Raw genomic sequence first — 27,660 nt, 5'->3', positions numbered from 1 at the left:
TGCCTGCACCCCCCCCAGCCCTGTCCACGTTCCCCCCCAGCCCTGCCTGCACCCCCCCCAGCCCTGTCCACGTTCCCCCCCAGCCCTGTCCGCGTCCCCCCAGCCCTGCCCGCGTCCCCCCCCAGCCCTGCATTCCTGCACCCCCCGCGAGGCACAGCCCCTGCCCCGTCCTGCATGCACCCAGCTGGGGAGGCCTCTGGGGGGGGCCTGGGAGGGTGCCCAGAACTGGGGGTGCAGGGTGCGGCCGGGGGCGGCCGCGCCGGCAGGGAAACTGAGGCAGCGCAGAGAGCAGAGCCGGCGCCAGCAACGGTTCATATATTTATTCATAAGCCAAGTTATCAATAAAAAAGTTCCATACTAAAAGGCCTTTACATAGAGTTTGCTGTTCATAAAACCTTTGTGTTTTTAATCCTTTTTTTCCTTTTTTTTTTTCCTTTTTTTTTTATTGTTGGATTTTTTTTGTCTCGTTTTGTGTTTTTAGTGTTTACACTGGAAAAGCCCCCGCCGCCGCGCGGCCTGTACACATTTACAGCGCGGGGCGGCGGCGGGCGGCGGCGGGCAGGGCTCGGCGGGACGGGCCAGCGTCCGCCGGCACCGCGGCCACCCCGCTATTGCACTGGGGCCGGGCGGCGGCAGCGGGACCCCCGGGGGGGCCGGGAGAGCCGCCCCGCCAGCCCCCCGCCCGCCTCCGTGCCCGAGCCGTGCCGGGGGCCGAGCCCCCCGCCCTGCCGCCGCGTCCCCCCTATATACAGAGCTCCCCCGCTGTCCTCGTCCCAGCCAGGCTGGGGGAAACAGTGCACTGAAACGGAAACGCGCCCCCCGCCCCCCGCCCCTTATTATTATTAATTTTTTTTTGTTGTTTTTTTGTTGTTTTTTTTTTTTTGTTGGTTTGTCTCTTTTCCATAAAACTTCCCGGAAGAAATACAATATTTACACGCAAAATAAATAGAACAACACACCTGATTTCTGCTTTACCTGCTGGCAAACAGTCAGAGGTACTAGGGAAAGTATGGCTTGTAGGGGACCCCCCCTGCGCCCCCCGCGACGACGACGACGATGACGATGATGATGATGCCCCCCGCACCCTCCCCGGCCACCCCGGGCTTTGCATAATTGCCGGGAAGGAGCCCCGCGGCCGAGGGGGCACGCGGGGGGGGGCTGCCTGTCCCCGTCCCCCTCCCCGCGCCCGGGGCGGGCACGGGGGGTCAGCAGAGGATGGGCACCCCGTCGGCGGTCACCAGCCGGCCCGTGGTGGGGTCGTAGGTGCCCGCCAGGTAGTAGAGGTCCTGCCGGTCCTGGTACTTCTTGCTGCGGGTCATCTGCTCGTAGTGCTCCCGTCCCACCACCTGGCACTTGTGGGAGATGGTCTGCACGTCGTTCTCGTCCTCGTGGCACGACTGGTACAGCGCGTTCTGCAGGGGACGACACGGCGTCACCGGCCGCCCCCTCGCCGGCACGCCGCCCCCCCCTCCCCGTCCCGTCCCTCACCTTGCCGTCGCTCTGCCGCTTGCCCAGCTTGGTCTCCTCGGGGTGGTAGAACCACTTGACCTTGACCACCATGTTGCTGCCCCAGGACTCCCACATGCTCTCGATGCGCCCGATGTAGGGCAGGTTGGGCCGCCCGGCCGAGAGGAAGACGGCGCAGTCCCCGATGCGCAGCGTCTCCTTGCCCCGCACGATGGCCTTGTAGAACAGCTTCCGCGCCTTGCCCTTCATGCCCCGCCGCTGCGGGGGGCGAGCAGGGGGGTCAAGGACGGCGCATGGACCCCCGACCCCACATGCGCCTGCCCGGCGAGACCCCAGGCACCCGGGGAAAGCAGCGCCGAGCCAGGGTGGGATGCTCCCACAGCACCATCCAGCCCTGCGCACCCTGCAGGCACCCTGCCCCGTGCCCCCGTGTGCCACAGCCGGTGTAACCAGCACCCTGCGCTGTGCACCCAGGCGCCATGCCCAGCGAACCCATCCTGCACGTGCAGGTACCCGGCCCTGTGCACCCAGGTGCCATGGCTGGCGTACCCAGGCACCCCGTCCTGTGCACCCATGCACCCTGCCCTGAGCACCCAGGTGCTGTGCCCCATGCACTCAAGCACCCTGCCCCGTAACCCCTGGCACCCTGCCATGCACCCATGTGCCATGCGCCCATGTGCCCTGCACCCTGCCCCATGCACCCTGCTGCGTGCACGCAGGCACCCTACCATGCACCCATGCACCCTCCCCTGTATCCCCAAGCACTCTGCTGTACCCATGCACCCTGTGCCGTACCCCTGCACCTCCGCACCCTGCACCTTGCCCCGTGCACACAGGCACCCTGCCAGGCACCCATGCACCCCACCGCAAGCACCCTGCACCCATGCACCCTGCCATGCACCCATACACCTCCACCCACGCCCCCTGCCCCCATGCACCCTGCCATGCACCCATACACCTCCACCCACGCCCCCTGCCCCGTGCCTGCAGGTACCGTGCCCGCTCCTTCCCCCCGCGCCGTGCCGAGCGGCGGGTGCCCGCGGCGGGCGCCGGCCGTACCTGCGTGGGGTTCCCCGACCACCTCCAGAGCTGGCGCGCGGGCAGGAAGGCGGAGATCTTTGGCCGGTTTTCCACCGAGGGCAGGCGCTGCCTCCGGGAGAACTCTTTGGCTTTGGAGAAGCTGAGGGCCTCCTTGCGCTTGAGCTTGGCCTTGGGGCCGGCGGCGGCGGCCTTGGTGAGGAAGCAGCGCTGCGGCGCGCCGCTCTTGGAGCGCAGGGCCTCCGGCTGCGCCAGCAGCGCCGGCACCGGGTGGGAGAGGCAGGTCTGGAGCAGCAGCGTGGAGTCCTCGTCCTCGGAGCTGTAGGAGGAATCCTCGTTGTCGGAGGAGCAGAGGCTGGAGGTGGAGATGGAGCCGGAGCTGGAGGAGGTGGAAGAGCCCGAGGAAGAGGAGGAAACTGAGAGGCGGGTCATAAAGCGCGAGGGCACGTCGGCGCCCAGCCCGCCCGCCTCCTCGTCCTCGTCCATGTCCGAGTAGGAGCTGTGGCAGTCGCTGTCGCAGTTCAGGGTGAACTCGGCCTGGCCCGAGTATTTCCGCAGCGCCAGCCCCACGGGCAGCTGGTGCACGGGCGCCCGCCCCTTCCTATCCTTGCCGGCCAGGGCCGCGTGGGCATAGCCGTGGCTGGCCAGGGGCCGCTCCAGCTTGGCCCCAAAGTCCTTCTCAGCCAGCAGCAGGGCCTTGCAGTTCTTGTTCTTGGGGGACGTCACCCCTTCGTGGTCCAGCTTGACCAGGTACTCACTGCCTGCCTTTCTCCGGCTGCTTTTGCCCATTTCTGCCTCCAGCCGCTCGGCCTTCTTGGAGCGCAGGAGTTTCTGGGCAGCCGGCAGCACCAGCCCGGCCCCGGCCCCGAAAGAGGCGTAGGAGCTGGCGATGCGGCTGAAGGAGTCGGCCCCGAAGCCGTTGCCGAAGACGGGAGCGGCGAGGTGGTGGTGGTGGTGCACGGGGAAGATGGCCTCCTTGGCCCGTAGCTTCTTGGCGCTGCCGTTGACCTGGAAGAGGTTCTGCAGCACGGCCGTGCCCTTGCTCGCCGCCTTCCGCTTCGTCTGCGTCACCGCCGACCAGCTCAGCAGCGGCCCGCCGCGCCGCCCCAGGAAGGGGTCGCTCAGCACCGGCGCCTTGCCGCTCGACAGCACCTCCGCAGCTTTGCCTGCCGGGAGGCGGGGGTCAGGAAGGGCCGGCGGACACGAGGGAGGACAGACGGACAGACGGCGGGAGGCAGGGATGCTCCCAGACTGCCCCTGACCCTGCACGCCCTTCCCTGCGGCCTGATCTCCATTCCCCCATCGCGGCAGCGCCCTGCGCCACCCCCTTCCTCCACCCCTGGCCCTGCATCCTGCCATACCCCGCTCCCAACCCCCTGCACCCCACCTTTCCCTGCATCCCCTCTCCCCGCCTGCATCCCTGCCTGCTTCCCTGCCTATCCTCCCCCATGCCTGCATCCCAGCATCCTTTCCTGCCCCCCCGCCTGCTTCCCTGTGTCCCACCACCCCTTTCCCATGCCTGCATCCTTGCATCCTTCCTTGCATCCCCTCCCCTGCCTGCATCCCAGCACCCTTCCCTGCATCCCAGCACCCTTCCCCGCATCCCCCTCCCCTGCCTGCACCCTAGCACCCTTCCCTGCATCTCAGCACCCTTCCCCACATCCCAGCACCCTTCCCTGCATCCCAGCACCCTTCCCCGCATCCCCCTCCCCTGCCTGCATCCTAGCACCCTTCCCTGCATCTCAGCACCCTTCCCCACATCCCAGCACCCTTCCCTGCATCCCAGCACCCTTTCCCACATCCCACCATGCCCCGCACCAGCGCTGCCGGCACCGCCTCCCTTGGACACCCCAGGGGAAGGTGGTCCGCAGGTGGCAGCCCCCCCCCTACCGCTTTTCTCCTTGCCAGCAGCCTTCTTGCCCGAGTTCTTGGGGGGCTCGGGGCCATCGTGGCGGTCCGGGCAGAGGCTGGGGGGCAGCTCGCCCGTGGGGGGCACGTCACCGCACGACCGCTTCGTCCTCCGGCAGGAGCTGGAGACCAGCAGCGCGGGGGACGGCTCGGTGCCTGCGGGCAGAGCGCGGGGTCAGGTCCGGCCCCGCTGCCCCCCTGCCCGGCCCCTGCCCGCGGCCCCTGCCCCGGCCCCCTCACACTGGATCTTGAAGTCGGGGGGCAGCAGGCGGATGTTGGAGACGGCGATGTGCCCCGTGTCCCCGTCGTCGAACTCCACCATCACTGCCTCAGGGTCGTCCTCCTCCTCGTCGCTGGAGGAGCCTGCAGCACGGGGAGGGCTGTCGGGATAGGGCAGGGGTCCCCGACACCCCCCTGCCCTGCCGACCGCCCCCCGTCCCCCTGCCTCACCTCGCACCACGTTCCCCGGGTAGAGGCACCGGGATTTCTGGCTCCAGTAGGCGCAGACGCGGGTGCCCGGCGGGAGGCTGCGTCGTGACTGGGGCCGGACGTCGAGGACCTGCGAGGAAGCGGCGTGCTGGGCTCTGCGGGGCGCGCTGCCCGCCGGGACCCCCGCCCCGGCCCCCCGCCCCGCTCACCGCCTCCTGCAGCAGCTGCTCCTGCGAGTAGATGCGCTGCCGGTTCCCCCGCTCGCCCTCGATGATGATGCTGTAGCTGGGGAGGGGGCATGGGGGGGGGGGTCAGCGCCCGCCCGGCCGCCCCGGCATCCCCCCCCGTGGCAGGGACCCCCACCCCGGCCCCCACTCACATGTCGGGGGGCTGGATGGTGCGGACGCTGCCGGCGTAGAGCAGGCTGTCCTCCTTGGGGATGAGGATGTGCAGCCCGTCCCGCAGATCCTCCTTCTGGATGGCGCAGGCGTGGGGCAGGGGGGAGCGGCGTCCCCCCCGCGCCACCCCCGCCAGGCAGCCCCCCTCCTCCTCCTCCTCCGAGAAGCTGCTGTTGTCGTCGAAGTCGAAGTCGTCCTCGACGGTGAAGCTCTCCAGCAGCTTGCTGACCGCCCGGCCCTTGCACTGCGGGAGAGGGAGCCGGGGGTGGGTGGGGGGCGCGGCGGGGGGGGCCGTGCCGGGGTGGGGGTCCAGCCCCTGCCTCTCACCTGCTTGGTGGCCACTTTGCTCTTCACCTTGGCCAGCTTCTTGCCCTTGCTCAGGATGGTCTTGGCGCTCCGGGGGGAGAGGGCCAGGGAGAGCGCCCCGTTCTTTCGCTGCGGGAGGGGGATCAGAGCCGGCTGACAGCCCCCCCCAGCCCTCTGGGGCCCACCGGTGGCTCCCGACCACCCCAGCCCCCGCACCCCCGGGCCCATCAGTGCTCCCAACCCCCTCAGCACCCCCAGCCCGTGCATCGGTGCCCCCCCAGCCCACGCAAACCCTGCACCCATCCCCCTGCACCCCACGGTCCTCTGCACCCCATGGTCCTAGGGGTGCCCCCCACCCTCTGCCCCCCAGGCTCACCCTCAGGGCCGACTGCAGCACCTTGCTCTTGCGCGTGGCCTTCTTCAGCCTCTCGCTGGCCAGGCGAGCCCCCTCGTCCCTCGGCCCGAAGTGCCGGGGGTCGGTGCCGGCGAAGAGGCTGCCGGCGGGGGCCGGGGCGCTGGGGCCGCTGGGGGCCGGCGGCCGGAGGCTCTCCTTGGGCTTGGCCTTCAGCTTCTTCTTGCCGCCCTCCTCGCAGCCGCCTGCCTTCCGCCGCGCCGGCACCTTCTCCAGCTTGCCAGTCCCCGGCTTCACCGGCCGCCGCTTGATCTTCACCTCACCCTCGGGGCTGCCGAGGCGGCAGGGCCCTACAGGGAGGGGGACGGGGCTCAGGGCACCCCGTGGGTGCCCACCCAGCCCCAGCGCTCACACCCAGGGGGTCCCCGTCCCCCATGTCCCCCCCGCATCCCCGCGGGGCAGTCCCGTTACCTAGCAGTCCCTGCCTTTCCTTCTTCTTCTTCGCCTTTTCGTTGGCCTCCATCTTCACCACGGAGGACGGGGAGGGTCCGAGCACGGCCACAGGCACCGTGGGCAGCAGGGACAAGCCCGGCTCGTCGTCACCGTCCTCGCTGTCTGTGTCCCCGTCGTGCTCGTCTGCAGGAGGAGGGGGCAGCAATGAGGGACCCCAGGCACCCAGGGGTGGCCCCTGCACCCCCCCATGCCCAGGGAGATGCTGCTTCCCCGCGCAGAATGGGGTGGGCTGGGGCTGCTCCCAGCCCCACGGGACCCCCTGGCACAAGCAACCGGATGCACCCCCCCCGTCCTGGCCCCCCAGCACCCGCTCCGCACCCCCAGCCCCATGCCAGCCTCGCCTTTGAAGCCGGCCGGCTGGCGGGGGTCGGGGTCCTGCGGCTGGTACTTGGCGGCCTTGGAGCTCTTGGGACGGGACAGCTTCTTCTGGATGCGGCCCCCGGGGTTGGGGTCTTTCCGGCGGAAGGGGCTGATGCCGGCGGGCAGCCCTTTGCTCTTCACCTTCTGCTTCAGCTGCGACACCTTGTGAGCCACCTTGCAGGCCAGCTTGCCCTGCGAGCCGCTCTTCTTGCACCGCACCTTCTCCTGGGGGGCACAGGGAGGCTCGGGAGGGGGCCGGCACCCCCCCAGCCCCGGGGTGCTGTTCACCGGTGGCGGGTCCAGACTCACCGGGGAGCCCTTGAGGCTGCCGAACGCCGCCTCGGCCAGCTTGCTCCTCTTCTTCTTGGGCTCGGGGTCCCGCCGCAGCTCGGCACACAGCAGGGACAGGCTGGTCTTCACCGCCCTGGCGGGGAGCGCGGCGTGGGCACGGCGCCCGCCGGACCCCCCGGCTGGATCCTGCCCCCCCCCAGGATGGATCCCGCACCCTGGCGGGATCCTACACCCCCCGGATCGATCCTGCATCCCTGGTGGGATCCTGCACCCCCAGCCAGATCCTGCACCCCGGCCGCATCCTGCACCTCCTGGATGGATCCTGCACCCCCCGGCTGCCGCCAGCCACCAGCTCCCCCTCTTCTTCCCCCCCCGCCCCATAACCTTCACTCGCTCACTAATGTTTTGTGACATAAAACCTAGAGATTAATTTTTTTCTTTTTCCTTCCCCTCCGTCTTAATTGAAGGAACCATTTAGCGCAGATTTAACTGTTATTACCGAACGGGGGGGCCGGGGGCCGCGCGCGCACACGCGCTCCGAGCGTGTTTGGACTCGCTCGGAGGATTTATGCAAATGGGCCTGTCGGGAGAGGCAATTTGTAGCGGAGAAGGACAATTATACAGGGCCCGGGAGTGGGGAAACGGCTGCGCCGGGCGGCTAATGGGTAATAATAAAGCGCCGGCAGCGATGAACGCCACTGCAGCGTGACCAATGGCTTTATACGGCGCAGATAAAGAGGCTTTTATGCAACGCTGCTCCCGTGGCCAGCGAGGGGGGGGACACGGTGCTGCCACCCAGCCGAGCCCCCCCCCCCCAGCAAGCGGGTTGAGAGCGGGAGCGCGCTGGAGCGAGCGGCTGGACCCCCCCGAAACGCGGCTGCTGCTGCTGGGGGGGATGCGATGGGGCGGCCCCCGAGCACCGCCACCCCCGCGGCGGGACGGCCAGACCCCCCGGCAGCAGGGCTGGTGGCCCGTCCCTGGGGACAAGGAGGGCACGCGGCGCCGGTCACTCACTTGACCTTGCGGCTCTCGGCCCTGCCCAGCGTGCTGGAGTGCTTGCGCTTCCTCGGCCGCCCCGGGCCGCGCCGCGCCGGGCTCCGGGAGCTCTCGTCGCGCCTGCAGCCGCGGCAAGACCGGGGGCACCCTGAGCCGCGCGGCCGCCGCAGGCGGTGCCCCTCCGCCGAGCCGGGCTGAGGACGGCCCCAAACTCATCGCACCAGTGACCGCCACTGCTGCCCCACTCGGCGGAGGGCGCTCCCTCCCTGGCCTCCCGGCTTCCCGCGGGCTGCCTCCCCCCTCACCCCCCTGGCCTTGGGACCCGACCGGGACGGGGATGGGGACGGGGACGTACTCGTGGTCATGCCGCCTCTGCAGCTTCACCAGCTCCCGCTGCTTCTCCTTGTAGCGGCGCTGGAGCTCGGCCAGCCGCATCCGCACCTCCACCTCCTGCGTGTTGAGCTGCTCGATGGCCGCCTTCAGGGGGCAAACCTGGGGGCCGGGGGGGTGGGCAGCTCGCAGCGCCGGCAGCCTCGGCCCCGGGGCTGAGACCAGGCACAACTCATCCCACCTCCCACCCCGGCCGCACGCGAGGAGACACTCACAGCCTTGGTTTTGGGCGTCCAGGTGTACTTGCGTCGGGGGACGCGGGCGCGGGGCGGCGGGGAGGCGGGCAGGGGGCTGAGCGCGGGGGGGCTGCCCTCCCGGCTGGCCGCCTCCACCAGCGACCAGGCGGCTGCCACGGTGGCCAGGTTCTGCAGGTTGAAGGCCAGCAGGTCCTCGTCCTCCCCTGCCGGGACGGGAGGTCAGGGGGGCTGGCGGGGGACGTGCCGCAGACCCCTGCGCTGCCCCACGCGTGCTCTTGTGCAACGGCCCGTGCCTGCGTGCGCACGCCACGGTGGCACCGGGACCGCTACCAGAGCCGTGCGGGGTGAGGAGGTGTCTGTGGGGCTGGGGGTGCCGTGGGGCACAGGGCCGTGCCATGGGGTGCCACGTACAAGCGGGGTGCCCCAGGGTGGCCGTGGGGCCACGCAGGGGGCGGCGGCGGGCAGGGGGACGGTGCGCAGGGCGCTGTGTGCGCGGCACAGCCAGCGTCCCCGGGCGGCCATGGGGCTGGGGGGGCCGGGGGGGCCGGGGCCGGGCGAGCAGCAGTGGCCAGCGATGAACTCATCGGCGAGCAGAGCCAAGGCCAGGGCTGGGAGGGACGCGGTGACGCGCCCCATCCGGCCGCCCCATCTGCGGCGGGGCCCCACCGCCACCCCCCCGCCCCACAGCGTCACAGGCCCTGCGCCGCGCCCGGCCACGGGCAGCACCGAGCACGCGGGGCCCCGCCGCCACACGCCCGCCCTGCGCCACCCGCCCGCGGCAGCGCTGGGGACGCGCCAGAACGGCCTTCCCTGCCGGGGCCCCCGGGATTCCCTGGGGAAGCCGAGCCGGGAGGGAATCCCGGCGCCTGCCTGGAGCCAGCGCTGGAGCAGAGCCCCGGAGACGGCCCCGGGCTGCGAGCGGGGCCTGGCTGCCGGGCACCGCACCGCACCACCAGCACGCACGCAGCCCGCTTGCTTCTCTGCTGCCAGCGCGCATGCAGCCCCGCGCTGCAAACGGGCACGCAGCCCTCCACTGCCGACATGCATGCAGCTCCCTGCACCGCAAATGCGCATGCAGCCCCTGCGCTGCCGGCATGCATGCAACCCCCCTCTCCACTGCACAACACACGCACTGCCCAGCCCTGCTTGTGCAAGAGCTCACGCAAGGGCAGCCCCGCTCTTGCACGCGCTGCACAGCTCCTCCACTGCATGCGCGCTGCAAGACCCCTCTGTTGCATGCCCTGCACAGAGCGCCCACTGAGCACCCCCGCGGGCAGGCAGCACCATGGGGAGCACAAGGTGCCGGGGGGCACCAGGGGCCGCTCACCTTCCAGGGCCAGGTCGCAGCGGCGCCGGCGCAGCTCCAGGTCGGCGAGCTCGCTGAGCAGGGCGATGCCGGGGATCCCTGAGGCGCGGGGGGCGGGCGAGGGGGGCTCCGGGGGGGGCTCCCCAGGGGAGCCCAGCGCCGGCAGCTCCCCCAGGTCGATGCCAGCGGCAATCAGCGCCTCCAGCCCGCCCGGGCAGCCCTGTCGCCCGCTGGGGCCATCACCATCCTCGTCGCAGCTGCCCTCCAGCTCTGAGCCATCGCTGTCACCGTTCTCCTCCTCCTCCTCCTCCTCCTCCTCTTCCTCCTCCACGGTGGGGGGCAGCGGGGAGGTCCCCACCATGGGCACCGGGTGCTGCTGCTCCGGCGGGCTCTGCTCCGGCGCTCCCTGAGCCGCCTCCCGGTGCACTCCAAAGGGCACCGGCGCCCGCTCCTCAGCAGCCCCCGCAGCTGGGGCCGCCCCCCGCTCCCCGCAGAGGGGCCCTGGGGCAAGGAGGAGGTGGTGACGGTGCAGCAGCACCCCAGGACCCTCGGCCATCACCCCCCCGGCTGGCGGCTCCCGCGGGGGGCCCGGCTCCCGCAGCACCTCCCCGGCGGGGCTGAAGGTCCGGGACTGCTCGGGCTCAGCCGGCGGGGAGCCGGCGTGCATAGTGTCGGGGTCGGCCGGCTCGGCGGAGTGCGCCTCGGAGAAGCCCATGCCGGCGGCGGGGTAGCTGTAGCCGGGGGGCAGGTCTGCGGGGAAGCGGGCGATGCTCAGCGGGGACCCCCTGGCACCCACCGGCACCGCGGCCACCCTCCTCCTCCTCACCAGCCCCGGTCCTACCTGGCTCCAGGGACTTGGGGTAGTCGCGGGGCGGCTGCCCCTCTCCGCGCTTGTCCTCGCCGTCACTGCCCTTGCTCTGGACGGGCAGGGGGCTGTCGGCCGGGGAGCGGGGGGCCACGGCGGAGCTGGCGGCGGGGCAGACGGGTAAAGTGCAGGGGGCCGCGGGGAGGGCCACGGGGCACTTGGCCAGGTGCCGCAGGGCCGGAGAGTGGCAGCAAGGGGACAGCTTGGGGGGCCCGGGTGCCGCCGAGGACAGGCCCTTGGCCGGGGGGTTTAAGGCAACTGCTTTGTGGGAGGGTTTGAGGGGCTTCTCGGGACCCCCGTCCTCCAGCTCCAGGGGCTGCTCCTCTGGCTTCCGCTGCGGGGGACAGGGAGGTCAGCACTCGCCAGCCCCACAGCCCTGCCCAGCACCCTACAACCCTGCCCAGTACCCTACAACCCTGCCCCACAGCCCTGCCCAGCACCCTACAACCCTGCCCCACAGCCCAGCCCTCCCCAGCACCACACAGCCCAGCCCCATGGCCCAGACCCTGCCCCACTGCCTGGCCCCAGCCCCCCGGCCCTGCCCCACATCCCACACAGCAGCATCTCACCCCCCAGCCCCACATCCCACCCCCCAGCCCCACATCCCACACCCAGCCCCACACCTCACACCCCAGCCCCATCCTAGCCCCACATCCCCACCCTCCACCCCAACCCCAATCCAGCCCTGCATCCTCAAGCCAGCCCCACGTCCCATCCGCACCCCAGCCCCCCTCACCCCCCCGCCGCCCCCAGCCCCACGGGCACCTGGACGTGCGCCTGGCGCTGGATCTCGAGGGCCTGGGCCGCCCGCTGCTGCTGCTGCAGGGCGTAGAGCTCCTGCTGCCGCAGGAACTGGGAGCGCGAGTACACGGGCAGCTGCCCCGTGTGCTGCAGGTGGGCGCTGGGGCCCCGGCCCGGGTACATCGGGGGCCACAGCGATGCCTGGTCCATCACGTCGGCTGCCGGAGGCGGGGGGTCAACCAGGGACGCGCCTTGGGGTCACCCTGCAGACCCCAGCAGTGCCCCCCCACCCCTGCACCGCTGGCAGCACCAGCAGTGCCCCCATCTCCCACCCCTACACCACCAGCAGCACCCCCAGGGACCCCATCTCCCACCCCTGCACCCCCACGGACCCCATCACCCTCCCATGCACCCCCAATCCCACAGCAGCACCCATCTCCCACCCCTGCACCCCTAGTTCCACAGCAGCACCCAAAGGGACCCATCTCTCACCCCTGCACTCCCAATCCCACAGCAGCACCCACAGGGTCCCCTATCTCCCACCCCGCCCCCCCAAAAGCACCCATAGGGACCCCATTTCCCCGTCACCAGCACCCCCAACCCCAACCCCACAGCAGTGCCCCCAGGGCCCCCCAGCACAAGGGGGGTGCCCGCCGCCACCCCCCATCCCAGCCTCACCCAGCGTGTGGGGGGTGCCGTGGGCGGGGGGCTCGGTGGGCAGGATGACGAGCTGGGCCGGGGGGTCCTGGGAGAGGGGGAAGACGGGCTGCATGGTGCTGGGCATGGAGGCGGGGAAGGCGGGCGGCAGGTTCTGGTGCAGCGCGGGGTGGCCGATGCCTGCGGGGCCGGGAGGGCTGTCAGTGCCGGGGGACAGCACCCCGCTGCTGGGGGGGGGTCGGCACCCGGCCAGCCGCGCTCCCGCAGCCCCCCCGTTTGCCGGCAGCACTGACCGTAGGAGTGTCCCCCCATCCAGATGGAGGGGCTGCGGGTGCGGGGCAGCCAGTGCGTGTGCGCCGGGTGGGCATGGGCGGCGGGGTCCCCCCCGAGCTGCCCCGCCGGCAGCGAGGAGCCCCCGGCGATCATCAGGTGGGGGGTCAGCTCCCCGGGACACCCCCCCGACGGGTGCATCCGGGCAAACTCCACCAGGTCTTTGTTGTCCCTGCGGGAAGAGGGGGGACACGGGGCGTGGGGCAGCGTGGCACCGCGGGGACCAGCCCCGGCGGTCCCTGTCCCGGCACTTACTGGAGAAGGAGCTCTCGGCCCGGCAGCCCCAGGCGCTCCTCGCAGAGCCGGCCCCGCTCCTCCTCTGCCTCCAGCTCGATGAGGTGCATGGGCCGCGCGGTGCCCGCTGTGCCGGGGACAGGACGGCGGCGTCAGCACGGCACCGCCGGCCCCCCGCCACCCCCTTGGCCCCCCCGGGCCCTACCTTTGATGCCGGCGGCCGCCCGGCCCTGCCGCCCGGAGCCGCCGCTGCCGTAGGAGGGCTCAGGTCGTCCGAGCGTGTCCTTCTGCCGCGCCACGGCCACGGCGATGCCGACGGGCGGCTGCCGCACCTCGCCCTCGCCGGGGGCCAGCCCGTCGTGCTCCCGGCCGCGGGCACAGTCCGGCCGCTCCAGCTCCGGCTGCCCCTTCCCCGGGGGGAACTTGGCGTCCTGGTGGGCGCAGCTGCCCTTGACGCCCCCCAGCCCCACGAAGGGGGGGCCCTTCTGCCCCCCCAGCAGCGCCTGGTTGCTGTATTTCAGCAGGTTCTTCATGGCCGAGACCTCGTCCGGGGCGGCCGGCACCTCCTGGCCCAGCACCGGGCCCTGAGTCATCAACGCAGCCTGCTGCAGACTCGTGCCGAAGGGGTCCAGGTAGGGCCCCTTCCGCTCCTCCGCCACGGCCAGGGGGGGGCCCTGGCCCTGCACGCCCCAGGGGGGCAGGGGGGGCCCGCCGTAGCCCAGGGCGCTCAGCTCCAGGGGCTTACGCTTGCCCTCGGGGCCGGTGCCGGCCGCCTCCGCCTCGGGGTGCTGCTGGTGCCGGATCCGTGCCACTTTCTGGGGACCCGGCCCCGGGGGGGGGTCCTTGGGGGGGCCCTTTTCTAAAGTGCAGCAGGAGGGGCCGACCCGGACGCCCAGCGGGTCGGGACGGGCGGCGCGGGAGCAGTCGGGCGCCGGCGGCACCTCAAAGTAGCCCTTCTCCAGAGCACCCTTGGGTGCCGGGCCCCGGCCGGCAAAGGGGGGCCCCTCAGCCGCCCCCCCGCCCAGGTACTCCAGCCCCTTCAGCCGGGCGCCGGGACCCCCCCACTCCAGCCGCCGCTCCGCCGGGCCCTCCGCCTTCAGCGGGTGGTGGAAGGGGCCGCCATACGCGGCCGGGGGCTCGGCCCCCGCCTCGGCGTGCCGCTCCTTGCCCTCGGCGCGCTCCAGCCCGCCGGCCTCCGCCGCCACCTGGAAGGAGCGGCTCTTGTCCGTCAGGTGTCCCACCGAGGGCACCAGCGTGGCCCCGCTCAGCTTCAGCTCCCGGCCGGCCGGCTCCGGCAGCGGGCACAGCACCTCGGAGCCGGCGTGCAGCTGCAGGCAGGGGAAGGAGCCGGCGGCGGGGCCGAGCGGGGCCGGCCCGGCGGGCACCGCGTAGGAAACGGCGTGGTGCAGCATCTGCCGCCGCTCCACGCACTCGCCGTAGGGCTGGGGCGCCTCGGGGGCACCCGGCTCCCGCTCGCCCCGGCACGGCTCCTTGGCGCTGCAGCGGCCGGCGCGGGGCAGGGCGCTGCCGGCACAGCTGGGCAGCACGGCGCGGCCGGCGTCGCCCTCCAGCCCCTTGGCACCCAGCAGGCAGGAGGCAAGGTGCTTGGGGCGGCCGTCGCCGGCCCCCCGCGGGGGCAGCCCCTCCTTGCAGTGCCCCTCCGGTGGCACCGGCAGCACCGCCTTGTGCCGCTCCTTGGGGTCCTCCTCGGGCGGCCGCTCCTTGGGGTCCCCCTTGCCCGCCTTCTCCTTGCCCGCCAGGAAGCGGTCGTAGTCCTTGGGGGTCTTGGGCAGGGGTCCGGCCTCCCGCTCCCGGCTGCAGGAGCCGGCGGGGGGCCCGGGGGCGGCGCGGGCGATGCCAGGGAAGCCATGGCTGGCGGGGAGCAGAGCGGGTTGGGCAGGCAGGTTGCGCAGGTAGAAGTTATCTGGAGGGGAGGGCGATGGGTGAGCCCCCCGCAGCCCCCCTGCCAAACAACGGCATGGTCCGGGCGCCTGGGGCCGCAGCCGTGCCAGCACCGGCTCCCCGCTAACGAGGGGAGGAGCGCGGGGGAAGGCACGGCCTAATTAGCTCCATTTCCCACCCAAACAATGTTCCCTATTACGCGCCCGCCACAATATTGTGAAAAGCGAGAGCGGCGGCTGGGACGGGTGCCCACCCTGCGCCCGCCGGCCCTGCTCCTCCCTGGGGACCCGGCACTTGCTCTGCCACCAGCCCCCTGCCCCGGCACCGGGCACCGGCACTGGGGACGGGCACTGAGCCCCCCCACCCCTGCCTGGCAGCCAGGCTGGGGACACGTGCCCCCGTGGGGGACCCCGGCCAGCCCCGGAGGTTGCGGTGGCACCGCGGTGCCGCGCCGGGACCCCGGTACCTGCCTTTCTGGCTCTCGTAGAAGCGGTGCTGGCCGTAGAGGACGTTGCTGTTGCCGTGGTGGTCCAGGTGGCTCATGGGCAGGAAGGTGGAGGCCAGGCTCCCGGAGAAGCGGGGGTACCCCGGGGCTGGGGGCATGGTGGTCAGGGGGGCCGGGGCGTGCTCACAGGCGTGCTGCCCCCCGCGGCATCTCTGTGCCATGCGACGGCACGCACCGCACCACAGCAGCCCGGCCACGCACCGCTCCGGCTGCAAATGCTTTGCCGGAGCCCGTTATCTCCTCCAGGCCAGGGACCCCCCCCGCCCCCCCGGGAGCTGCCGCTGGGCTGAGACCCCACAGACTCGTGGCAGCGGTGGCTGTATCACAGCTCGTTAGCCAGCGCGCTCGGGCAGGCTGTCCGTCAGCGGCAGGCGCTGCGCTGCCGGAGCCGCGTGCTCTGCCCGGCCCCCCCGCGCCCCCCCGGCACGCCGCGCAGGCCCCGGCACGCCGGGAGCCAACTGGCAGCCGGTCAAACTACCAGCTGGGCCGGCTGCCAGGGCCCCGCGCCAATACCACCTCCCCGCTCCTTAACTCTGTCGGCCCTCGCTCCGGCCGCTCAGGTGGGGACAGGGACGCCGGCATGCCGCGGGGCACCGGGGGCCGTGCCAGGCTGCGGGGAGCCCCAGCTCCCACCGCACTGCGGTGTCTGTTTAACTGGGGCTGCGCGTGCTGCCCTGGGAGTCCCCACGCTGCAGCCTGCCCCGGCACGGGGGTCCCTGCCGTGGGAGGGGAGCGCAGCCCCGGGTTCATCACCAGTGACACGAGCTGGCCTGGCCTCAGCCCGGCTCCTGGCACGGGGCGGGGGTCTGCAGCCCGGCACGAGCCTCTCTGGCCCGCCCTGAGCCCTGATTGCGGAGGGCTGAGCCTGGTCCCCGTGGATGCCCGGGGGGGTCTGTGGGGCACGCTGCCGGCTGTGCCCCCCCTGCCGCCACCCCGAAGCTCGCTGCGTGCCAACCGCGTGCCCATGCCGGCCGGCTGCCACGACCACCCCGTGTGCCAGCGCCTGGGAGGTCTGAACCCCGTCCGCGTGGGCGCTGGCTGGACGTCACCCGCTGGCACCGGGCAGAGCCCCAGCCGCATCCTGGCCACCCCACAGGGACACCCGCAGGGGCACCCACAGGAACACCCTGCCCGCCCGCCCCGGGGTGCTGCCACCCACCCCTGCCCCGGCGCCCGCTCACCTTCGTGGGAGTGCGAGAACCAGATCTGGGAGGTGCCGGAGTGGGGCCCGCGGAAAGCCGGCTCCGGGGGGGAGGCGGTGGGGCCGGCAGGGTGGCTGGGCGCCCCCGAGCCCAGGCTGCTGCTCAGGAAGCCCCCCATGAAGGAGGAGGGGGGCGCGTTCCCCATCAGGCCGCCGCCGGCTGCGGTGGGAGAGGAGAGAGTCAGGGAGGGCTGCCCGCGTCCCCCCTCGCACGCCCGCCCCGCCGCCACGCTCACTCGGGCACACTCGGGCACACGCGCCTGCTGCAGGGCTGCGCGCAGCCCACGCTGCACATCCCTCGTGCATGCACGCTGCTTGCGCACGCACATCCCTCGTGTGATCGCACCCCCCGCGCGCACTCGCCCCTCATGTCCCCTCAGTCACCCGGGGCTGGCACACGCAGCCAGAGGCGCAGCAGAGCCGTGCGAGGGGCACCGGTGCCCTGCCCTGCCCCCGTGTGCGTGCCCTGGGCACACACGTGTGCCGGTGCGTGGGAGGCTTTGCACATGCGTGTGGCTCCGCACGCTGCAGCTCTGAGCCGCTGTGAACACCGGCTGCCCCCAGTGCCGGGACGAGCCCGCCCTCCCCGGGGCTTCGGCTGTGCCGTGCCGTGCCAGGGTGAGCCGGGCCATCCCGCTCCCAGCACGGGCAGCTGCCAGCTGTGGCAGCCAGAGCCCTGCCGGGGCCCGGGAGGCGGTGACAGGAAGGCTGGGGACACGGGGACAGCAGCTCCCGGGTGCCGGGACACCATGTGTGTGCACATGCATGGGTGCACATGCATGGGTGCACGCGTGTGCAGGGAGGAGCAGGCGTGTGGGGAGGACACGGCCAGTGCAGGGCAGAGGGGCAGCCCCCACCCTGACCCCGGTGGCCTCCCCCACAGCCTGGGGGGGCCCCAGCGCCCCCCGGGGAGGCCCAGGCCAGCGCTCCCCACCCTGGTCGAGCCATGAGATCATGGTGGAAACATTGGAGCTGGTGGCCAGCGGCCGGGCGGGAGCCGGGGGGAGGGAGCACCGTCCATCCCGCTCCCCGCGGCCATGTGTGTGCCGACGTGGGCTGGCGGGGCCGCGGCCGCCCGCTCCCTCCCCGGCACGGCTCGGCACGGCGCGGAGGAGCCCGGGCTGGCCGGCCGCCCGGCCGGGGCAGGAAGCAATGCTTTGCTCTCTAAGCCGGCCCACGCTCCCCGGCTAATCCCTCCGGGATGCCTCTGGGATGAGTGTCGGGGATGTGGTTTCAGGCAGCTCGCTCCTTCCTGCGCTGGCCGACCGGGGGCCGAGCCCGGGCAGGGGCCGCGTGGGCCGGGGGCACGGCCGCACCCTGCCCGCGGCCCTGGGAACCGGCACCGCGCGCCCCCAGGGCCGGACACTGCCCCCCCCGCACCGGCACGCACCGGGACCGCTGGGCACATCCCGCCGGCCAGCCCGGCCGCGCCAACGCATCCCGGAGGAGTCATGCCCGGTGCTGCCCGCGGGCAACTGCCCTGGTGCACACCCAGCCCCGGCCGTGCCGGGGGACCCCGCCGCGGGGCGTGGAGCCGGCAGCGTGCCGGGTGGCTGCGCCGGGCAGGAAGCCGAGGTTTCCAGAACGAGCCTTTTCTGGAAGCTGTGAAACAGGCTGTAAAAAAATAAACCCCCCCCGATGGCGGCGGGGCCGGGCTGGCGCGGAGCGTCCCGGCGGGGCTGGCGGGGCCACGGCCGCCGCTCCCCACACCTCCCACCCGCTGACTCACGCCCACTGGCACGGCCGGATCCCCCGGCGCATGCTGGCCCCGCAGCCGGTCGCGCCGTTCCCACCCGCCTCGCACGCCCGCACGCACACTCGCTCCGGCCCCTCGCACAGCTCCGCATGGCGTGGCACGGCTCGGCATGACACGGCGCAGCTTGGCATGGCATGGCACGGCTCGGCAGAGCACACAGTCAGAGAGCAGCCCCCTGGCTCTGCCCCCTCCAGCCGCGGTGCCGGGGAGGACGCGGAAGGGTCCCCGAGACCGTGCACAACTCATCTCACCCCTGAGCAGGCAGTGCCGGAGGAGCCCCGCGCCGGGGCGGGCACAGCGCCGTGGGGCCGGCTGCCAGCACGGGGCAGATGGGCAGCGGGGTCCCACCCCAGCCCCCCCCGCCACCCCCCGGCAGCGTCAGCCTGGGAACTCCCTGGCCGGGCTCCCCGCGGCCAGCGCCATGAGTCAGTCCTGCCGGCACTGCTCCCCGCACCGGCACAGCCGGCAAGAAAATCCCCCGTGCCGGGCGCCAGCGGGGAGGGAAGGGTGGCCCCGGCGGCTTTTCGGGGTCTGTGTGGGGCTTTGCACCTCGCGCCCACACCAGGATCTCCAGCAGCTCCGGCACAGCCACGCAGGCACCGCGCTGGCCCCGGCCACCCCACAACCGCCCCGGCATGGCCCTGGTCACGCCACACTCTCCCCCACGCCGAGCCGGACCCTGCGGCGTGGCCAGGCAGGGAAACCGAGGCAGGGGAGGGGGCGGGGGCGTGCCGGTGGGTTTTGGGGCTGGAGGTGCCCGGGACCCCCCGCACGGGGCTGGGGGGAGGTGGCAGCTGGAGGAAAGGGTTAAAAGGGAAGCAAAGCCGCTTCCCCCTCGTCACCGCCAAACCGCAGCCGGGGGGCCCCGGGGGGGCTTTTCGCCTTGGCCTCAAATCCACAGAGGGTCACACGTGTGACGAGCATGCCAGGGCTCAGCACGACCGCACCGACAGCGCCGGAGGAGGATGGGGGCTGGGGGGGTGGGCACTGGTGGGACTGGGGGTGGTGGCAAGGGGCACTCCCCCCCCCCCCCAAGCCACTCGCCACCCCCGCGCTGAGCGCGGCGCAGATGGGAATGTGCTGGGAAGATGGAAAGTTTCCCCTGCCAGCAAGCGGGGCCAGGGCGGGTGTGGGGGGGCCGTGGCCCTGGGGGGGGTCACTCCGGCCACGGCTGCTCCGGCCCAGCAGGTTTCTGGGCCGGGGGCCGGCAGCGGGGTCCCCAAGGCGGCGCTGCCAGGAAAGGGAGGGGATCCCAGCCCCCCTGTCCCCCGCAGCTCCGGGAAGGTGGGGGCTGCGTCCCACCAGCCCCCCCCAGCACAGGCGCACGGCTGCACCCCGATACTTAAGGGCTCCATTTCACAGAGGGAGGTGGGGGGGCTGCAGCCCCCCGGAGCCCCGGGCACACCCGGGTGAGGTGACGGTCCCTGGGTCCCCGCGGTGGCGGGGACGTGCGCGGGGTTGGGTTACTCCCTCGGCTATTTCGGGGCTGGAACATTCCTAGCGGGGCCGGGGCCGCAGGCAGAGACGCCACGAGCTGGCAGGGACCCTCCCGCACCGCGTCCCCACGGCCGGGCACCCCGGGGAGGTGCCACCCCCCCGCTCCCCCCCAACACCCCACCACGCGCTTTGCAACCCACACGGCCCCTTTAAATATTTGGCAAATAGGAAATAAGTGTAATATAATTCCCTCGGTGTTATAATTTAAGATTAATCCATATTGTTATGGCACTAAATAAATGCTGTAATATTGAAATGCAGTTCAAATTAGCTTGACAGAGTGCCAGAAGTACAATTAAAACGTTATCCGATGGGTAATCACACGGCAGTCGCTCCGTGCTAAGTGCCACTCGCAAGCTGTCGGCTTTCAAGGGAGGGAAGGGGAGGCTGGAGCCGCCGAGAGGCTGCGCGCTGCCGCACGCTTGCACGCTCGCCGGGGCCGTGCGCTGCACCGGGGCCGTGGGTGCACACACCGCTGGGCGCACGCAGCTTGCACGGGGCTCGTGAGGACGGCGCACGCTGCCTGCCCGGCTCCTGCACGCTCCTTGCACGACTGACGCAGGCTGCTCGCACGGCTGGCGCACGCTGCCCGGTGCACGCTGCCCGGTGCACGCTGCCCGGTGCACGCTGCCCGCGCGCCCGGCACACACGACTTGCGCGCCCAACGCAGGACTTGCACACCAGACGCACGCGGCTCGCACAACCCAGAGGCCATTTTGGGAGCAGCCGCAGGCCCGGCACGGGCCGGTGCCGCGGGGAAGCCAGGGAGGGCCCAGGGGGTCCCAGCGTCCCACCCTGCGCAGCCCCACGGGGGCCTGGTGTCCCACGGAGGCCAAGCACGTGGACCCCCAAGTGACCCCCCCAAACTTGGGGCCCACGGTGACCCCATCTCCCCCATGACCCCCTGCAAAGCGTCGCACCCCCAGGGTCCCGAGCACTAAGCGGGAGGGAGCAACCCCGAGGGGCTGCGTGGACTCGTCCCCTCCCTCCCCCCAGGGCCGGGGGACCCCAGCACCCAGCGGGGCCAGATCCTGCCTGGGGCGATGCTGAGGGCAGGCAGGGAAGCAGGCAGGGAAGCAGGCAGGGAAGCAGGCAGGGAAGCAGGCAGGGCCGCGCCTGTGCCCATCTGTTTCGTTTTACGGAGCGGATAAAGAAGAACTCCAAGAATGAGATTATTGGGCGAGTGTTTATTTACCACGGGGGGGGCGGGGGGGGCGCAGCCCGTGTGAATCTCTGCAGAGTCACCGAATCGCCAAATCCTGCTATTTTTGTTTTCCGCTGAAATTCCCCGCTCGGCTGTCGCGTATCGCTGCCATCAGCGCCGGGAGAGGAACCGGCTGCGGCGGGGACGGGACGCTCTGGGGCGGGGGGGTCCCGAGGGGGCACCCAAATGCTCGTGGAGCCCACCTGCACCCCCAGTCCCCCCTCAGGGGATCAGCCCCGAGCCCGCCGCACACGCGGTGCTTGGTCCACAGAAGCCGGTGGCGGCACTGCCGGCAGCGCAGCCCCCAGCCCCCCCGGCTCGGGACCCCCCCAGGTCAGGTAGCCCTGGGGGGTGCAGGGACGGGAGGGCAAAGGCCGGGTGCCCGCAGCCTGGGGTGCCAAGACCCCCTGCACCCCCCCAGTTTGGGGCAATCACCACATTTACCGGCGGTGACCGGGGCTCGCGGCAGCTGCCCGGATTGCGCCGCGCGGCTGCTGGGGCTGCCCGTCCCCCCGGGCCCCGGCGCGCAGCAGCGTCTGCGCACGGATCCAGCTCATCGCTAACGAACAGATGAAACCACTCCAGGGTAATTCCAGGGGATCTGGGGTTCTCCGCATCCCGCTCCTCCCGCCGGACACGCGCCTGTGTGTCCCCCCAGCCACCCCGGCACAAGTGTGGCTAATGAGGAGCAGACGAGTTAATCTCAAAATCTGTTTTAACTTTGACACCTACTTTTTAAGATGCAGCGCATGCGGCGGCGCAGCGGGGCTGGCACACGGTGCCGAGGGGGGGAGCGGGAAGCCCCCGCGCCACAGCCGTGCCAGAGCCGTACCGGTGCCATGCCGTGGCCTCCCAGCCCCTCGTCAGACCCCGTCTTTAGTCATTAATGAGGAAGCTGCGATGTGGAGCGGCTGCAGCGCTGGCACCCAGCCCCGCATCGCCACCCCGGCCGGGGACCACCGTCCCCACCTGCCCCCCGCCAGCCGCCCCCAGCCACGCTGGAACCGCGCAGCGCCCGGCCTGCAACTTAATCCAGGGAGGGGGACAGCTGCAGGAGCCCAGCCGGCTGCCAGCGCCACGCCGCCGGCTCACCAGCCCCGTCCACCGCCACTGCCATGCACACCCGCACCGGGATGCCCACCCGCACCGGGACGCCCACCCGCACCGGGATGCCCACCGGCGCTGCCACAGCCAGGCAGCACGCCCGCTCCAGGATGCAAACCAGCACCGGTTTGCAAAGCAGCACCACTGTGGTCAAGCTGCGCACCGGCACCGGGCTGCACACCGGCACCGCCACGGCAGCGGTGCTCCCGGCAAAGCCCAGCGCCCTTGTGAGAGCCGCCGGCACGGTTCCACATTGCAATGCACCGAGGGCTCCGCCGCGGTGACAAACAGCCCGGCGCGATCTCAACTATATATTAGTCCATAAAAACGTCAGAAGGGCAAAAATTGAGGCCCCGGCGCAAAGCGCGGGCTCGGCCGAGCCTCTGCCGAAGTTTCCCGCCCCACTCCCCGTGGCGGGTGCGTTGGGACCCCCAGCCCCGCTCGGCACAGGGGTCAGCGCAGGTGTGCTGGGGCAGGGGGACCGCAGCGCCCAGCCGGGCTGTGCCCCCGGCAGCACCGTGATCGGGGAGCAGCGGCTGCACCCCGGCCTGGGCTGCCGGCAGCTCCAGGGGTCCCCGACCCCCCAGCACCGGGCAGGGCCGCGGTTCCCCGTGCTCTGGCCCCCAGCGCCGTCTCGCGCCATCATTTGCATGGTCCCGGTGCCAAAACCAGACGCAAACCGAAGCATTTGTTTGCAATAACTGCGCAGCCCTGAATTATGGCTTTAATAAAATCAAGCTAAACAGTTTTTATCTCCCCTTCCCAGGGCGGCCTCCGGCCCCCGGCGCTCGGCAAAGGCTCCTGGGAGGTGTAGTCCGGCCCGCCGCCGCCGGGAGCCATTTGGGGGAGCGTGGCCGGAGCCCCCCCCGGCCGGCGCGGTGCCCCGGGGCTGCCGCGTGCCGCGCCGGCCCCGCCACCGCCGCCCGGCAAACCGCGGGCTGGCTTTATTTGCTGGGTGGGGTAATTATCAATCATCGGCGTTAATTACCGCTCCGCGCGCTGCCACGGCTCCCGGCCCCGTGGCACGGCCGCGCCACAGGGACGCCGGGGTGCCAGGCCTGGGGACCCCCCTCCCGCCAGCCCCGGCACCGCGCTGGGCACTAAATTATCATTTTTATGCGCTTGAGCAACGTTCCCGTACGCGCAGGAGCCTCCGAGCGCGGCTCGCCGGGAACGGCTCCGGCTGCGCCCGCCCTGCCAAAGCCGGGAATATTTTTAGCTCTTTCTGTTGTTGGGTTTGGCTTCTCCTTTTTTTTTTTTTTTTTTTTTTTTTTTTTTTTTTTTTTTAAGGCGAGTTTCTGCCGGGGTATTTTTAGCCTGATCCATGTTATTTTAACAACCTCCGTTGCATTCGGGCTCCCATGTGTCGCCCAGGCCCCGGCGAGCGCGAGGGTCCGGCCGCTGCCACAGGGACACCGCTACGCCGAGAAGCCAGAGGGAAGCCAGCGGCCCCCCAGCGCCGGCGTCCCCCGGGGATCCCCCCCCCGGCCACCACGAGCCGGAGAGGGGCCGAGCCCCCACCCTGGTCCCCCACCCTGGGGACGGGCCGCGAGCCCCCATTCAGGCCCCCCACACCCCAAAGCCGGGGGGGAGGCCAGGGTGGCCCCCCCCCGGCCCGGCGGTGGTCCTGGGGGGCCCAGCCGCAGCGTGGGGGCCGCCGGCACAAAGCGAAACCGCCCCGGCTGCGGGCCTGATCCGGCGCCGCCTCCCCGGCACCCCCCGGTGCCCCCCGCTTTCCACCTCCTTCCAGGAGCCTCGGGCCCCCGCCGCCACCCCCCCGCGCCGGCCCGGCCGTGCCCCCCGCCCTAATCCACGCACTAATTGTAATCCCATTAAAGCAGATATAATTTTATTAGTATTCACAGCTCATCAAGGCGGCGACAATAACCGTGCTGCCGCCGTGCCGCGGCAAGAAAACGGCCTGTGCCGGCGGGAAGCGGGGGGCCCCGGGCAGCGCCGTGCCGAGCCGGCACACTGCACACCGGATCCGTCCCTGCTCCTGCTTCGGCTCCGTCCCGGAGCTCGGCGGCAGCAGCCCGGCTCCCCGCTGCCTGCGCCCCGCTTGCTGCCCCTGCGCCCTCAAAGCCCCCCCGTGCCGTGCACCCCGCTTTCGGCACCCTGCACCCCGCTTTAACCCTGCACGGCCGCAGCCGAGCGTTCTCCGCGCACGCCGCTGCAGACAAAGCCGAGCGGGCAGCGCACGCTGTGGATGCCGGCGCAGTGGCCGGATCCGGCGAGCCCCATCCCGGTGCCGGCACGGTTGGCCGTGCCGTGCTCGGCCGCATGCCGCGCTTTGTCCGTCTCCGGCAGGACACCAGCTGCAGAGGCGAACGCACGCGCCGCAAACCCCTTCTCACCCTGACACTTCGGCGCTTTATATAGAGCCGGGGTTTGCTGGCCTTTCCCCGCCGCCGCACCACGGCACCGCCGCGCCGGCCCCGCGCATAACGGCCTCCTTGTTCGCCCAGAAAGCGCTTCCTTGTTCAGGCACCGGGATCTCGCCGGGCCGGCCCGGGGCTCGCGCTCCTCCCGTGCCGGCAGAGCGGGCAGGCGGGCAAATGCCCCCCCGTGTGCGTGAACCCCCCCACACCCCCCCACCCCCCCAAAACCCCCGGGCGCGGTGACAGCGGGCACAGCACAAAGGGGAGGCCGAGCCCCCAGTGCACCGGTCCCCCACGTCCCGCCCGGCCCCCCCGCGCCGCCGCCCCGGCCCCTCTGACCTGTGTGCGTGGCCATGGAGATGGGCGCGGGGAAGTACTTGGTGGGCTGGAAGTGTCCGGGGGGCTGCACGGCACCGTGCGCCGAACCCGCCACGCGCCCCGTGCTGTGCCGGTGGCCCAGGCTGCCCCGCTCCGACAGCAGCCGCGGCGGGGGCGCGAAGTCACGGCCGTCCATGCCGGGGGCACCCACCCACCCGCACGCTGCCCGCGGGGGGCACGGCGGGACGCCGACGCGGCTCCTCGGCGCGGCCGGCGATCCTCAGCGCCGCGGCGGGCCGGGCTCGGTGGCGGCGTGCCGCGCTCTGCGCCGGGGCTCCCGGCTCATCCTCCGCTCCTGGCACAAGGGAGAGAAAGGAGAGCGTGAGAGCGCGGCCGAGCCGGGGCGTTACGGCCCCCCCACATCCCCAGGCCCCCCAGCGCACAGGTCCCCAGTTTCCCCAGTACGCAGCCCCCTTTTTCCCCAATATCCCCGTGCACGGTCCCCCGTTTCCCCGCCATCCCCGGGGCACAGCCCCCCCCATTTCCCCCACACCCCCGGTTCGCGGTTACCAGTTCCCCCCGCGCGTGAGCCCCAGTTCCCCCAGTACCCCCAGTGCACGGCCCCCCCCCCCCCATTTCCCCGCTGCTCCCGGAGCACGGCCCCGGCCCCCCCGGCCGCCCCGCCCCGGGGCACGGCCCCGCTCCCCCGGCCGCCCCCCGCTCCCAGGCTCGTTGTTCTCCCCGCCGCTCGGGCCCTTTTCTCCCCGGTGTGCGGCCCCGGCCCTTCCCCGCCGCTCGGGCCCGGCTCCCCGGGTGCACAGGCCCTTGTTTTCCCGGGTGCTCGGTACCCCCCCGGCTCCCCCCCCGGTGCTCGCACCGCAGTTCCCGGTGCTCGGACCCCGCTCGCCCCCGGTCTCCCGGCTGCACGGGCCCCGTTCCCCGGCGTCTCCCCGCCGCACGGCGCTTCCCCTCCCCGCTCTCCCTTCGCCCCCGGCGGCACGGCCCCGCTGCCCGCTGCGCGGAGCCCGCTCTCCGGCTCGCGCGGCCGCCGCTCCCCGGTTCCCCCCCCGGTGCTCGGGCCCCCGCTGCCCGGCCCCGGTGCCGGCTCCCGCCCGCCGGAGCCCGCCCAGGCCGCCCGGTGCGCCGGGGCATTGTTCTCGGCAGCGCCGGGGCCGGCGGGCCCGATCCGGCGGGGAGACCGCGGCTGCCGGGGCCGGGCCGGGCCGCGGCGAACAAAGGGGCGCGGAGCAGCGAGCGCGGCCGGGGGCTCCCGGCCCCTCCCGGGCCGGGGCTGCGCGGCCCCGGGGCCGCCGCGGGCGGCGGAGCGAGCGCGGCCGTATTGTCCCGGGGGGCGGCGGAGCGCAGCCCCGGGAGAGGGGAAGGCGCGCACCGCCGGGAAACGGGGGGTTGTTTAAATAAAATTGCAGCCAAGCAATGTAAAAAAAGGCAGTTTTTTAAAGGCGAAAAAAAATTGAATGCAAAAAAAAAATTTTAGGGGGAAATAACTTGAGGCACAAAAAATGTAATGCGAAAAATTTTAACGCAGGAAAGGTTCGACGCGAAAAAATGTTTTAGTGCACAAAATTTTGCAGGCGGAGATTTTTGATGCGAAGATTTTTAACGGGAAGAAATATTTTAGTGTGAAAAAATCAATGCAAAAAAACATTTTAAGGCAAAAAAATTAACGCAAAAAAAACATTTTAACGCAAAAAAAACAATGCAAAAAAAACATTTTAACGCAAAAAAATTAACGCAAAAAAAACGTTTTAAAGCAAAAAAATTAACGCAATAAAAAAACATTTTAACGCAAAAAAATGCAGAAAAAATTTAACGCAAAAAAACATTTTAGCGCAAAAAAATTAACGCAAAAAAAACATTTTAACGCAAAAAAATTAACGCGAAAAACCCATTTTAACGCAGAAAAATTACCGCAAAGAATATTTTAATGGCAGAAAACAGGCAAAAAATATTCGAATGCCAAAAGAAAAAAAAAAAAATCAATGCAAAAAAAAAAAATAAAGGCGACAAAAAAAAAAAAAAGAATACCAAAGCGCCAAAAAAATTAAAATAACCCCCGAACACCCCCCACCCGCCCGTACGATCGCAGTTACTTACCGGAGGGGCGTTCCGCGCGCGCGGGGCGAGTGCGGTCCCGCCGGCGCGGGGCGGCCCTGGCGGGGTGCGCAGCGTGCTCCTGCCGGTGCCCGTGCACTGCCCATGCACCGGCTGCTCCTGCAGCAAAGGGAACCGGGGAGGGGGGGGCGGGGGGGTTGGAAGGGGGGGAGGTGGGGGGGGGGGGGGGACCCCGCCGCGCCTCCCCGCTCACGCCGCGCACTCCGCCGGGCGACGCGCCCCGCATGCTAATAAGCGCGTGCCCCCCGCGCGCGCGCGCGCCGCCCCGCCATTGGCCGCCGCCGCCGCGCGGCGCTCGCGCCCCGCCGGCTACAATCCCCTCCCCCTCAGCTCTCTCCACACCCTTCGACGCTCCGCCCCCCACCCCCCCACCACCACCTTCCCCTCGCTGCGTCAGCGCGCCCTCCCAATAGGCTTGGCGCCCCGCCAGCCGCCTGCCAATCAGGGCGCGGCGGGGGTTGAGACGCCGAGCGGCGGCGCCTAATTCAAGCCCGGCGGATGAATGGGAGGGGGTGGGGGGGAGGAGGGAGGAGCGCGCATGCGCCGTGCATCGCAACGGGGGGGGGTTGCGTTGCAGCGGGGGTTGCGTTGCAGCGGGGGTTGCATGGCACCGAAGGTGCAATGCAACCCCCGCTGCAACGCAACCCCCCCCCCGCCCCTGGGTGCTGATTGGCTGGCCGCCCGCCAGCCCACTGTCAATCACGCAGTGTAAACAAGGCGCTGATTGGCTGGCTACTGAGAACAGCGATGACGGGCCCCGCGCGCGGTTTCAAGGCGGCCCCCGGAGGAGGAAGGGGGGGGACACGCACCGGTTTCTAGGCTCCCCCCCTACCCCCCCCCACCCCGGGCGGACCCCGAGGGCCGGGAGCGGCGCGGGGGAG

General features: G+C 71.2%; 1 protein-coding gene across 1 annotated transcript; it reads right to left on the bottom strand.

Annotated features, from left to right (window-relative positions):
- Positions 1 to 305: 305 nt before the first annotated feature.
- BAHCC1 (BAH domain and coiled-coil containing 1) lies at positions 306 to 26,867 on the bottom strand. The gene is made up of 27 exons (XM_075169383.1): positions 26,762 to 26,867; positions 24,668 to 25,001; positions 16,367 to 16,546; positions 15,151 to 15,273; positions 12,984 to 14,702; positions 12,800 to 12,905; positions 12,508 to 12,716; positions 12,236 to 12,394; positions 11,582 to 11,775; positions 10,793 to 11,150; positions 9,973 to 10,701; positions 8,664 to 8,848; positions 8,414 to 8,550; positions 8,077 to 8,178; positions 7,081 to 7,195; positions 6,753 to 6,996; positions 6,370 to 6,534; positions 5,923 to 6,248; positions 5,568 to 5,675; positions 5,222 to 5,484; positions 5,052 to 5,127; positions 4,864 to 4,972; positions 4,654 to 4,776; positions 4,396 to 4,569; positions 2,527 to 3,671; positions 1,489 to 1,725; positions 306 to 1,412 (listed from the first exon to the last, which is right to left on the bottom strand). The coding sequence occupies exons 2-27, from the start codon at positions 24,840 to 24,842 to the stop codon at positions 1,206 to 1,208; spliced, it is 7,668 nt and encodes a 2,555-aa protein (XP_075025484.1). The 5' UTR covers positions 24,843 to 25,001; positions 26,762 to 26,867; the 3' UTR covers positions 306 to 1,205.
- Positions 26,868 to 27,660: the final 793 nt, after the last annotated feature.

Source organism: Calonectris borealis, chromosome 20, assembly GCF_964195595.1.
Source record: "Calonectris borealis chromosome 20, bCalBor7.hap1.2, whole genome shotgun sequence".
Lineage (NCBI taxonomy): Eukaryota > Metazoa > Chordata > Aves > Procellariiformes > Procellariidae > Calonectris > Calonectris borealis.
The sequence above is the reverse complement of the archived record's forward strand: the minus strand, read 5'-3'. Positions and strand labels throughout refer to the sequence as shown.

Coding starts and splice junctions, on each gene's coding strand:
- BAHCC1 (XM_075169383.1), bottom strand. CDS start 24,842: ATGGACGGCCGTGACTTCGCGCCCCCGCCGCGGCTGCTGTCGGAGCGG. Junction 12,717..12,799: donor GGCCGAGAGCTCCTTCTCCA/GTAAGTGCCGGG, acceptor CTCTTCCCGCAG/GGACAACAAAGACCTGGTGG. Junction 1,726..2,526: donor GGTCGGGGAACCCCACGCAG/GTACGGCCGGCG, acceptor CGCCCCCCGCAG/CGGCGGGGCATGAAGGGCAA.